The following is a 13,874-nucleotide window of genomic DNA, read 5'->3' on the forward strand; positions in this document are numbered from 1 at the left end:
TCTTGAAGTTGTGGATTTGGTACCGGTACGAAGCATGTAGCCTGAGGGATAAAATACTACTTCGGATACTTCCCTCGAACTCCCTCTTTCGTAGTGTTGGTACTTAGACCGACAATTGTTAGACTGACATGGCCTTGTTCGTCCCTTGGAATGCTTGATTCTGCGATCCCTTGCCAACCTAAGTAAAGCAGAGGCGAGCCGAGGGCATTAACTTATCAATTCACATGATACCGATCACTGCTGGATCTGGTTTTCTTGGGTCTGGAGATCTGGGGTACAGGGCGGCTCCGCATGGACGGACTTGTTTCAGGGAACAGGGTCGATTTGACGGATTAATTCGATTCGTGTTCTCGAACGGAGTTTCGTCTCGACTACGAGATATCATTCGGTCCGCGCGTATACCTGGTGATTGTCGTGTGAAGGATACAGGTACCATATCAAAGTAGCATGTAGTGTCATATGCAGGGACCTTTAAACCTAGGCCCTGCTTAGACCTTGGCTAGGAGAACTACAGAGTGTAGGAAAAGGCTTCTAAGTAGCGCATGCGGGGAAAGATTTCCCATTCCAGTCTTGTTCCAGTCCTTGTCAGGCTCCCTCAGATATCCACGGGCCTTCAATTTCTACCGAAATAACCGCCAGCCGACGGCCCTGACGCTTGGGTTCGGCTTCACAAGGCCTGAACAGCTACGAAGCTACGACTTTTAATCAGGTCCCTCGCTAAAAAGTCTGAACGGATCATGACTCTGGAAAAACTCGATTTGGCCTACATGGCAGTTAGACCACGTGCAAACCCCATGGGTCTTTTCTTCTACGTAGTGTACTAAACATGCAAACGTGCCTGTTGGCGGGGACCCCTGAAGCCGCAGTCATGCCGACCAGCTTTTTCGGCGAAATTCCAATCCTTCTTTCGCGTTCCTGCTTTTGCGCCATTCGTAAGGGAGCTGATCATACTGGTATGTTTGCACAAAAGTAGACAGGTACGTGTGCATTCGTATGCGCGGCGCAAAGGTCACGCAACTGAGCCGCAAGGCCAGAACTCACCAGCGACCGCGACCCGTGATCGTGGGCCAATAGACGCCGGACGATGCGGTTGTTAAATGTTTTATGTGTTACGCACGCCAATAATGAATGGGCGACCGTGAGTAAAAACAGTGGGTAGGATGGTTGGTCTAGAAGAACGAAGAAAATATCGTCGGTGCACATGGGTCTAGAATTCCAGAAGCTCCATCCATGGGCCATCATCCAGGATCTCGTTTTTGTTGCTGGCTTAGGGTCGCATTTTCAGGGTCCATCTTACATTTTCTGCGGCTCTGGATCCCGAATAGCCCCGAGTATCGCGGAAGAAAGCGTGAAGGGGGGGAATCATGGATCACACGCGCAAAGGGTTCTGTTTCGGTCGCTTTTTAACCCGATGAGACGGGTGAGGCAGCGAGGGTTATGTAGTCATAGGGGATAAGGGATGTACGGGGAGTTGGGGAAGGTTTGTATCGTAAAATCGTAAATCGGTATTATTATTCTTCTAATGGATCTAAATCAATTATCAAATAATCTTGTTCTGACGCTATTTTTTCGAGACCTGAAGTATGGAGCCCGTCCGGCTTATTCCTTTGCTTTTACATAACTGCTAAACAGTCCAGACAGTTCAAGCTCACCTAGCGGAACAGTTAGACCCAGCAGACCTAGGTGTTCACCGAGAAGGGCCGAGTTTCTACCGCCAGGTTCGTCGTGAAATGGGTCTTACACAAGCAGTAAATTGCATGTTTCGTGATTTGCTGCCCGACCGGAGATGCATCCATTTGAGAGAGAAACCTTCGCGGGCTGAGAAAAGGCCCCTGAAATTTCTTGAAATTTGCCATGGAGCGGGTACGGGTTACGTAGTCGGACATGGGAAATACGACGACGCAACTCTCGTCATTATTCATTACGCCACCGGACGGCGATGTGTTTTCTGTCCTTGGACATCGTTGTCAGATCTGAGAAGTGAGTCTTGAATCTATTGCAACCCTCATTTATCACATCTCAAGTTCCGCCCGCCGGGCTCGCGCAGCACTGTGGCGGGGCGGGGAATTTCCCGCGTGCAGCAGCTTGATTTTTTGGTGAATAACCCGGGGTTGAGATGATGGAGGTGTAATACAGGTATACATGAGGTATGTATGGGATGCGATATCAGATGAAGCGTATGATAATAGTCTGATAGCGTGCCATTATGTAAGTAATTAAGCAACTCCATCTTCACTCCATTGTGACTCGACCTGCTCGATTACTGGTCGATTGCTTGTCGTTCGCACGGCACACCACCGTCTGCGGCTGATAAAATCGAGACAAGATCGTGGGGACGGCATCTAAAACCCTTGTCGTGCATCAGTTTGGTCTGGCACATATCGAATGGTTGCTTCGAGTCGATGTAAAGGGCCACGCTAAGAACAAGAGAGATGTATAGTACGCCTGTGTAGTATATTATAAAAAAAATAAAGTATTTTATCGTTTAGTTAGATCAGACTCAAAGATCTTACCGCTCATATACAATGCTGACGCTGGATTTGACTCGTCATAATAGCCTATCTTACCAAAAGAAACTACCGCCACATATGTGCGCATGAAGATGGAACATCCCGTCAGCCCGTTACTTCAACGGCTGCGGACGAATTTACGCATTAGAGCTGTTGGCTTTACTGTTGGCTTTAAAGGTATCTCGCTTATCTCGAGAGGCGTTCGCTTCCAAGTTCTGGACATGGATTTGCATACGCCAGACTCTGATCCATTCGAGAGCTGAAGCTTTATCGATCGATCCCCATGATACGCATCGACACCGATACACATCTCCGTCTTAATCCGCATGCAAGACGTCCATGCACTTGAGCGGAAATGCCCCGGCCTGGATGTCTCAGGCGGTATGATGTGAGATCGCGGGGAAGAGGTAAGGGAAAGACAGATGTGGTCCTTGATTCTCATCGAGACTCGACAGTCTGCTGATGCTGATGCTGATGTGGATATCTGGGGATGTTTCGGGGAATATAGAACATGGGGGTATAGGAGTAATAGGAGAGCGTGAGGCTGCGACTAAGTCAACGATTTCCCGTAATCTATACTTCCGGGTCCCCCGTCCCCGATCTTAGCTTGTTGGGCGCTTCATCGCAATCATCGCTGGTAATGGAGATTTCATAACTATTGGACATGTATGACGTACCGTAAATACATACCCCTAGGTAAATAGACCGACTGATTCTCGTTTATTTTGTCTCGTCTCACGGGACGTTTTCCGCGAGCCGTAAGGGAGAATGGGATACCGAGAGGCCGGATGGAGGCGTTCTCTTCGCATTAGATATGGGGTTTATGATTACTTATCGCACTTTGCTATTTTGCTATTTTTCCTGCTTTACCTAGGTGAGGTTTGAGGTGATCTTAGAGTAGCTTGGCATCCCAACGTAAAACATATCTTCAAACCTTGGAACCAACGGGCTTGCGTATTCGCGCCGAGGGAGAGATAACTAGGAAGATGCTAATGTGATACCAATATGATACTAACATATACGAAAGCAAAATATGTTACGATGGTCAAAGCCAAACCCCATCGTCGAGTTGACTGGTTGACGAACTTCCTAGCATATCAAATATGACGGGCTACGATGCAAGGTTCGTAGGAAGATACGCTGACTGGTAAGGGACGTTTCCTGAACATTGCTCGAGAGCGGCGGCGGTGGAGTTTGATGGTACCCGGTGATGGTGCCGGATGAGTTCCCCGCGAATGAAGAGAAAAGAAAAAAGAATTGATGATTGGAAGTGGAGGTGCCGTAGTACGTGTTTGGACTACTTTAAAAATAGAGGGAACGGGTTGTCGGAAGGTAACGGTATTATTTGGCCGATGCTTAGTTTGGTTTGGTAACTCTTTGGTACGTATCATATTTCTTATGTAACTAGCACTTAAACGTGCGTCATTGGACGCCCAGGGAAGCCCCATTCCCCGTCGCAACTCACCTGACTTTCTTTGACGCCGTGGAGATGGTAGCGACTGCCCCATCTTGTTCCAGTTCCCCAATTCCCCGTCGCCAGGGCCAGCAGGGCTCAAACCTTTTGAGACTTCCTAATTCCCAAAGATCGAGTTCCAAGTCTTGATTTTGGAAATTGCCGGGTCTTGGCATTAACTCTGGAAGACGTTTTGAACTACAAATGAAGGGACCCAAGTAAGTTCCTACCTAAGCAGCTAAGCAAGGGCATAAGTGCCTTACGTATTACACTAGTTTTTAGTGAAGTTGTCATTCAACAAACGGTCAGCATTTATTTTCGACATTGATAGAACCCTGTTCTTTTCGCATTGACGAATAAATGGTAGTTCGGATGATGCACATCAGCCAAAGCACTTTATTTTCGAAGCTAAGGGTGAAAATAAGCGTAAAAGAGCATTGAACACGAGAAGACCAATAGTGTATTATCAATACATAAATACAACACATGAACAATTCAATCCATTTGTTCGAGCTCCTTACGAGGGGGTAAATACGAGATAAAACGGAACAGATAAATAAGAAAGTAAGAAGCTATCATATTAATGTCCTCACATGCATTTCCGCATTCGGAAAATACCGATAATCCCCGACCCAATTGCCCCAACCCCTTGTCGCAACTTATTGCACCCCAGTTCCGGGGAAGAGTGCCCGGCTAGATTGACAGCAAGGTCAAGGGGAAGGTAAAGGGGGGGTGGAAAGTGGGGGCATTCAGGGCACGAAAGAAACCTTCAAAAGCTTCTGGACTTCAGGGGTTCCCAGCACAAATCCAGGGCTCGTTGCAGGGCTGTTGATTATCGATTATCATATTGTCATAATCGATAGCCAATAATTGCTCTAGAGCTTTTCATTACCTTGCTGCCTCGGTCATGCCCTTCAATGATCATCCGTATCTAGTAGCAATACGAAAAATCCCCAATAATTGTAAATCTCGCCACCGATCAGACAATTGAAATTACCGCTTTCGACTTTGGCTAGAATTGTCCAAACCCGACAGGAAAGTGAGTTCAGTAAAAATTGCGGCGAATTGATGAAAGTTTAGGTGTTGGAGGGTTGCCATGTCTGTACGAGGAGTATTCATCGTATATATAAATGGCGTGCTAATACACCGAGACGACCGAAAGGAGGCGGAGTTGGACATGCGGAGTTAAAATCATTCGAATTAAGGCCATTGCAGACGGTGGGGGAATTTGGGGTGTTGGGGTTGTCGAATCCGTTCGTCGGCCTTCATTAATATCCAGTTCCCAGTTTAATGGAATGTACGTCGAGTGTAGCTTGGCTTCTTGGCTACGCCGTTCCTACATACATTGGCGGATAGGGCCCTCGACATCATGCAACTATTACGATCCGATTCTCTTGGCTCGATGATGTCAAAACTAACACATCACTTGGCAACACGATTCCATCGTGAACTAATATCTATTCGCCGCAAGGTTGACTCTGTTGGGAGTGCATGCGGATGTGGGTGCGAATGCTCCCGAAGTTATGGCACATCCCGGTACGTCCTTGTACGTCCCTGTATTTTATTTTGCGACATTGTCACTTTGCAATATAATAGCGCGCTATAATATCTTGCCCAATTTCGTAACTTGGTGCCCAAATGGCGAGTGTACACTTGACCGTCGAGTGAGATGCGACTAGTCAAAACTTACGAGGTTGGATTCAGGGGGTGCTGTAGCGTTTCTAAACAACAGGCAACACATATCACGCCCATGACCATGGTTTCGTCGTCGTGTTCTTTTTTTTTTTTACCTCGAAGCTTCGGTCCCGTCTCCTTGATGAGAAGTTGGTTAAGGCAGTCTAAGTGGGCCTTGATAGAACCGTTGGAAGTCCCAAGCCTCCAAGGTCTCGTTGAAGAAACGTGGGAGCGGTGATGGTGCATGATAGGTAGGCCATCTTTGGCTAACAAAGCCCTGCCGCCTGCCCAATTCAAAGTAGCGCGCACCCGCGTAATCCCGCGCCGCGGATAGATATCGCGAGGAGCTTAACATGCTGACACATTAGGAAAGAAGCCTTACTGAGTACAGCAGGTAGCAGCCGAGGAAGCGTATCATTTCTTCTAGAAGCTATCATGATCGCCAAAAGCGGACATCTTAGACCTGCCTTCATCATGAGGATCTGCTAGGGTGTCTGTCGAAGGCTTCGGGCACTCTACCGATGTGCAATTACAACGCTTTTGATACCGGGGAATGGTTACTTAGATAGCTGATGATCCATTTGTCGCGCCCAACGTGGAAGGTTAAGCCAAGTTCGGGGATTTTAAAACATGGTAATTTGGGGGTCAAGATGCCAAAATGCGCAAAGGGATCACAAGCTCGGTTGGAATGAGGGATGAGGCTGCCACCACCGTCAGGAAGCTTTAATGTTGGCCGATATTTAAAGAGTCATAGCCGACTAATACGTGTTATAGGAGGATCTAAAATAAGGCTGGATCAGATGATGAGTTTTGACGTAAGTCGCCATAAGCTTAATTCGAGTCTATAGCCACCCAGATAATGACACGATATGAGGGTATGTCACGGTTGACTCTTTTGCGAAATGTGCCTCATTGATCGAGGCTCGCGTTAGAGACGCGCGGAAAAAAAAGGTTCTTTTGTGTGGTAATAAATCAGCACACACGAATTTGGCGCTCGTCGAGGGAGCGCAAATGTGATGGAATTTCGTCTTGGCATCGTGTACGACGGTACAATTGTGTGATAGGCGACGAATTTACGGTCTCGGCGTGGGGTTGCGTTGGCCGATTGGGCGGCCGCTCTCCATTTGTTGGCGCTATGCTGGCGAAGCAATGCACTGGAAATGCAACGAAGCGGTCACAGGCTGCGTGATATCGATGCTCAGAAGTAGAATGATTGATGTGACTGCGAACTCACCCTTGCTGAAGGCATGAGGCACTGTTGATCTAATATTTATATAATGCTCATCATAACGTGTGTAAATATAAAAGCATGTTGGTTGGCTGGTTGGACGAAGTGAAGGAGTCGAGTAAATGAGGGTAAGATTATGTTATATCTCCGGTACTGCCCCGGTGTTTACTTACAAATTAACTCATGTTGACATCGTCCTTCAGTCTCGTCTTATGATAGACGCATGTCACATGTGCCCCGAACGAGTGAAGAGCCTGGTATTAAGATTTACGTGCTATTCGTAGCGTGGCATGTAGGTATGTAGGAACAAAGCATATCCATTGTGAGTGTAGGTAGATCATGTACTACTTATTATCACATATTACTATGACATTACACAATGTATTCCTTACTTCTACCTAAGTATGCCTGGGTGTAACTCTGTGCATTCTTCATACCTTACTAAGTATCCAGGTCCTTTGTGCAGGGTGCTACATCGTATTGTATTGTGCCATCGAATACAAGGCTGTTGTGTTTCGTAAATAACCCCAGATTCATGATCTGGCCGGGTACCTAACGTAGGAGAATCTGTGGGGGTTTATATTAAAACTGTGGCTGAGGAAGCTCAGCTGACGAGCGTCTATTTATGCGGAGGACCGAAGCTCCAAACCGCAATCTAGCCGCCACAATCCCCCCCCCGTGCGAGGCAATTTCGTCCCCAGCATCTGCCGCTCTCGGTAAGCTGTACATTACGTGACCCGAAGGGAATCAGATGCCCAAAAGTGACAGCGCATAGGCACACTCGATTCCGCGGTTCGTCGATGGCACAAGACAAATGTGTGCCTGATCAGAAAAGACCAACTTCTGCACATTTTCCTTGATAAAGTCATCTACTATTTTGTATCATGGAGGATGAAAGATAAAATAAGGATAGGCCAGGTCGCTGTCTTACACCTGAGCTCTGAGTTGGCAAGTTGTCCTAGGATAACGTGCCCCAACCCAAGTTGTGTTGTCATTGTCGCTAAAGCGCTAAATCGTTCAAATGACTATTCGCGATAGTCTAATTAGATAGCGGAGGTCCAGCTTCGCAGTTGGGGTTGGTGTTGGAGTTCGGGTTGGGGGCCGGCTGTGTGATAGAGGCGAATGCGGGAGCGGTCCGTTGACTGAATAATCACTGACGAAGTTTCAAGTTGCTTAAAGCGGGCAGTATCACGAGGACTACTTCTGAGGCGACTTTGAAAATTCTAGCCGGATCTAGGCAGTTCAAAGACCGTCGGCCCAAGGAACTGCTTTTGAGTCAGCACGTGCTCCCGTGTCAGCGATAACACAGCGGCAATATTCCAGTAGCATCGTATCCAACTGTAACGATTCGGCCACAGCCAAAGCTGGCAGCCTGGATGGCTGGCTAAAGGCCGACCAGACGAATTGGTAGTCGTATGTCCTGTCGATTGCCCAACATGCTACGGACGTTGTGGCATTGTCGATGACTCCTGTGACCATCATCACCACCAAAGAGCATCGCCAACACCTGGCTTGTAATTACCGCACCCAGCGCAATCAAGGATCACGATGCTTTAAAACTTATCCTATTAAATAAAAGCAGCAAACCATCGCAACCAGACTAACCAATCCTAATTAGATGGTCATCCTATCCATGATATCCCTCATCACCTATTTATACCCCGGAAAATATTTATGGTCAATTGATGTAATGAATATTCCTAGCGATGAAAATACCCCTCTCTCATGTGGTCATTAGGGATTGTTTGTTCGCTTTAGTAGGCGAGTTAGCTGGTTAGTCGGTTAGTAGATTCTTAGTAGCTGTAACGTGGACGTAGAAATTCATGGTTTCCTTTGTCGAGCGAAAAATGGCATTGGTGGTTTGGTAACCTGATTGTTACTCCGTGCGCCTGTGATCATCTATGTGTAACCATAAATCTCACCAGTAGGAATCCCATAGATTCTTCATTGTCATCATCATGAAGATGGGCATGCCGTACGAATCCAATCCATTGCTCAATCTTGGCTATGTTTGTAAACCTTTAGCTGTGATTGTGCAAATGCAAAAACTCATAATATCCCATGGCATACCGAAAGGCGTTAGAGGCTATCGTGAGAGCCGGTAGTCCGTCCGAGGTTATGTACTGAAAACGAATACAATGGGGATTGCAGATCACGAAACAAATACCAGTATTGGATAAGGGATAAGGGATACACATTATTGACGAAACCTGTTACGCACTGGCCGATTAACAGCTTCATGACCGCTTTGGAAACAGCAAGCCGAACAAATAGGTAACATGTGCCTCAAGCTACTCTCGAACAATGAAAATGAACCGCTTGCAGGTGGCAGGTCCCAGGCAAAAGGGTCTGCTGGTCAGTCGTTGCTGCCGGCACACACTAGCATTTCAAACTGAATAGGTAATTGAGATTGATTTGATTTGATCCGAGAAGCTGGACCTATTGATCGCGGGCGCAGTTTTCCGAGTGTGCTAAAGTATCTGTATTCCAGAGAAAGGCCTTAAATGCCCCAAAAGGCATATGATACCTCCTTGGGTCTAGATTCTGCGCTAACTAACTAAGCCATTCCCCAAGAGGCAATAAACTCAAGTTCACTAAAAGGGACATTTCGGGGCAGGTCGGCCGCTGGAGCTGGGTAGTCCTTCCATCGGAGAATGTACTATAGGTACGTACCTTCTTGCAGGGCAGGTACCTCTGCGCGTGTTGTCAAGGGTTGCGACCGCCCCTGAACTTCTTGACCCCGGTTCCGCCGTCCACCCATCCTCAATCACCCCCAAGGAAAAGAGGTCCCCGCTAGAGGACCCAGTTGAAATAATAGTTACCTGAATACATAGTTACTTGAGTACACAGATACATGAGTACATATATACTTGCCCATGTATCTTTCGGTACGTACCCTGGACCCAGTGAGGAGTGACCTTGCACACCGCGCCTTCTAACCCTCCTCCACATAAGCCTACCCACTCTACCTCCCTCCTATCAAATACATATGTACACACTTACCCGCTCCCTTCTTCCCTTCTCAGGAACATAACATCATGAACCACGCAAGAGTTTAACACACTCTTAATAAAAATCAGTGTTTAATAACGTCGCCGGCGGTTGTAGCATTGATCACGACCCAGCATTAATCGAACTTCCAGGGCATATCCAAGCTTGGACAGTATCATCTATACGGCGAGCACGCAAGCAACCCATATATCATCGTCACCAGTTCTCGGCACCTTTCATAGGATCCTCCCGCCGAATACACCTTCACGTCTCGACGAACATACGAGAACTTTCTCGCAAACCCACATCTACAAGTTCACTTCGGTGCCGATTATCTTCGAGATACCCTTGGAGAAGTGTAACAATTCGTCTACTTACTCAATTCGATATTCGCGATCGCTTTCGCGAAACCATCCGCCACCATACATCCTCAATTCAGCCATAGTCTGCTCCAGCAGCCGAGCAGCGAATTCGAAGGCATGCCTTATAAGGCTGAGGGTCTAGTCCTAACCGTGGACCCGAACGTCATTCACAAGGTCGACACAAACAACCCTCAGAACCTCTTTAGCATGTGGACTGGTACGCAGTTTTATTTATTTTAGTGATATGGCACTGGGATGCGGTTGATCCTAGGAACGGAAACTGACCAAACTCATAGTGTTTTCTAGATGTGCCGACTCAGTTGAACAAGGCCGAAGATTAGAGAACCTCAGTTGGCGATTGTGGAACAGAGAGACCTTTTGCTGCGAAGCCAAAGGACTTCCCGCCGTCACTGCTACCACATTACCGAAGGACATTCCCGCACAACAACAAATATCAGACGTACCCCAATTATCGGGGAGCGTTGACTCTATCGCTGACGAAGAAGCAATCGATTTCACTGCAATTTCCGATCCCGTCGAGATCCTCCGACCTCGAATCGTTCGACAAGACTCTTGTGCCAGCAGCCGAAGCAGAGGCCGCGAACGGCATATTACCTCAGACCATCTTGAGAAGATGGTTGTCTCCATCATCCAAGAGAAGGAGCCGAACTTGGCTCCTCTCCCTGATATGAGCTCTCCCTCAGTCGAGTCGTCCATTGCGGACCACATCCACTCCTCCCCAGAAGCAGATCACACCCCTGCTACGCAAGTTACCGAGTCTGCGTGCGAATCTGTCAACTCTTCGTCTGAAGCGTCTTCGCAGGCGAAATCCACCGAGATCCCTGCTACTACTGTCATCCGAGGTTTCTCACCATCACAGATCCCATCTTTTCGCGTTTCCCACGAGCCTAAGCTCGCAGCGCAAAGCCCCATTCCTGAACCGCAATCCTCTCCCGCCCACAAGCCGGTGCAGCCTAAGAAGCAAGGTGCGATGTTCAAGATCGGCGACTCTTCTAGTAACGAGTCTTCGCCCCAGAGCCTAGATACGCGCAAGCCCGTGCCTCCACCTACCAAGAGACCCATGTTCGAGGTAGGCGTCGGCTCCTCTGGAGAAGATGAGGGTTCTTCCCTGAAGAGCGCTATGCACTCTTCTCGGCAAGGTTCCCTCCTTAGTGCACAGAAGAAACAGACGTCGTTCAACAACCACATCTCAACGCGGACAATACAGACTCCTAGCGACCAGTCGGACAGCTACATGGATGAGAGTGCCATTGACGATGACGACGAGGACTCGGAGTGGGAGGATTCTATTGAGGAGAGCGGCAAGTCTAGTGTAGATGATGCTGTTACATTCAAGCGGGTGCCATCGAAGCCGAATCTTACCTCTCAGCGATCATTGATCAGCCTGATGTTTGCCGGACAAGAAGAGCGAGCCAAGGGTCTCAGCAACTACGCCTCTCATTCGACTCCCGCCATCCCTCAACGTGCACGGGCTTTACAAAACCCATCAAACATGAACGTCGTCTCTCCCAACGATTCTGACAACGGCCTCGAGATGAGAAGGGGGGTACGGCATACGCCACTCAAGCCTATTACCGAAGTTCCTCGGTCTAGCGCGCAGCCCATCATGACAAACCAGCAGACCCACCACCACCACCAAGCAGCTTTGTCGCCTAGGACGACCAGAAGAAACATGCTCGCTACGGAATTGACCGAGTCGCTTCGTCGTCAACTCTTATGGGAACGACAACAGAAGACATCGACTGCCAATGCAGTTCTCAAGCGACGTCACACCTCACTTGACGTTGCTAACTTAAAACAGTACCCTGAAAAGGCCTATATGGCCAAGGGTAGGGAGGAGCCCAACTCGAGCAGCTGGAACCAATATTTCAGCCGCGACGACTTCGGTGGATACCATGCGCAAGGCTGGTAATTTTTCAAATTATTGCGGACATTTTCGGACATACCCTGGATCGAAGTGCGGGCGAAGCACTCGACGGCAGATCTCAGACTGCCCTGTACTTTATTTCCTTATCTTTTTTTTCGGAAGCATTGCGAAGGTGGTTGCTTTCTACGATACCGATTGCATTGCATGAGGCCGGCGTTTAATGATGTTGTTTAATCACGAGGCAATCCCATCGCCCATAATCACACACTACATGGTTAGCCGGTGGATTGGTCACCGAACCAATCACAGCAGCTTTGGGCCGTTACAGCGCATCGTTTGCTGCTTTCACGGCCCGCCCGAAACTCACAAAATCGTGTCTAGGGCACACTCGCCTTTAGTTTTCATGTTTATCTGGCACTAATCGGCGTTGCTACCTGGATGATACCACGGTCCGCATTTGATTTCGTCCTCCGCGAAGGACTGGCATTAGCTTTCTATTACTCATAGTGTGTATTTAAGGAGAATCAGAGGGCAACCTCACGAAGAATGGGGAAATGACCTAAAAAGGAGGGAAAATTAAGGAGTGTTACTGTCTTGACTCGAGACGGCGAAAAGGAGAAAAAGGTTTGCTAGCTACATGAGCTGCGCAAGAGCAGCGACCCGAGCAAACAGCCGGAAAGGGAAGACAAAAAAACCATGCGCCATGACTACAAAAACATAGTAAAATCTTGAAGGCCTAGAAAGTAAAAACAAGAATAAAACGTGTCCAAACACTCAAACTACTACTCTGTCTTCAACCGTTGCAACCTTGTGAAACATGCTACACTTGTTTTCCTGTTGTTAGGACAGGCTACTAACTAGTTGCAGATGAAGCTACAGGTGAGATGAGATGAGATATGCGATTTTACAAAGTGACGGTCAAGCTTTCCCGAGCTAGCATCTGGAGCTTTTCTCGATGCAGCCAAGTATGGTGAATAATGACATCCCAGCATGTGAAAACGAAGGAAACGTCAACGTCATTGGCGTCTCACCACATGCAGACCGGCGGAGATGAGTACGCTGGCATACACAATCGCCCTGTCGCCTCGAAGTTTGAACCATGGATACTCGACGGGAGATTGGAGGTTTACTTATAAAGAAACGCATTGATGCTATCAGTGCTACCGCATCTACCACGACCTTTTACCGGCTCTACTTACTGTAATTGATTGTATGATAGATAGCCACCCTTTCGAGAAAAGCTAACCGTGTTCTATCCAAATGATTACAGCAACGGCCAGGCCGAGTAACACCTATAGTAAGCAGTTAGAGGAATTGAGAATATGATCGATATCATTTATCCAGCAAATAGACACCTAGACGCACACGAGCCGGTGCGGGAACGTGACGCCATCTATTGACACCAAACACGGTTCCAAAGCGACAGCGACTAGTTCTTCGTAGCTACGTAGACGAAGCCCTAACCCACAGCGCAAGACGCGGAATGTAAGTCGAGTATGCAGATAGGACCCTTGATCGACCATCGGAGGAAAAAAAGGGCGACTATTGAACGACTTGAGCCCTGACGCAAAAAATGGGTATCCTTTCGACCTTTTTTTGTTCCGGAAGCGCAGGACCCTTTTTCTTATTTTTTTTTCGTTATTTTTCCTCATGTGTTATTACATAGTTATACCGCCTTGCCCGCATATTTCTTAAGACGTTTATAGTAACTGCCACTCCGAGCTCTGGACCCCTAACCTGAAGATCGCAGGATCGTCAGCCGCTCAGG

General features: G+C 47.9%; 1 protein-coding gene across 1 annotated transcript; it reads left to right on the forward strand.

Moving 5' to 3' along the window:
* Positions 1-9,863: 9,863 nt before the first annotated feature.
* F4807DRAFT_31864 (DUF1752-domain-containing protein) lies at positions 9,864-12,239 on the forward strand. Its single transcript, XM_047995134.1, has 2 exons — positions 9,864-10,435; positions 10,515-12,239. The coding sequence occupies exons 1-2, from the start codon at positions 10,336-10,338 to the stop codon at positions 12,149-12,151; spliced, it is 1,737 nt and encodes a 578-aa protein (XP_047855806.1). The 5' UTR covers positions 9,864-10,335; the 3' UTR covers positions 12,152-12,239.
* The last annotated feature ends 1,635 nt before the right edge of the window (positions 12,240-13,874 follow it).

Source organism: Annulohypoxylon truncatum (assembly GCF_022578515.1).
Source record: "Annulohypoxylon truncatum strain CBS 140777 unplaced genomic scaffold F4807scaffold_10, whole genome shotgun sequence".
Lineage (NCBI taxonomy): Eukaryota > Fungi > Ascomycota > Sordariomycetes > Xylariales > Hypoxylaceae > Annulohypoxylon > Annulohypoxylon truncatum.

Excerpts from the sequence above, each read along its gene's own strand:
- F4807DRAFT_31864 (XM_047995134.1), top strand. The coding sequence starts at position 10,336 with ATGCCTTATAAGGCTGAGGGTCTAGTCCTAACCGTGGACCCGAACGTC. Across the intron at positions 10,436-10,514 it reads CCTCTTTAGCATGTGGACTG|TGTTTTCTAGATGTGCCGAC; the intron begins GTACGCAGTTTT and ends CCAAACTCATAG.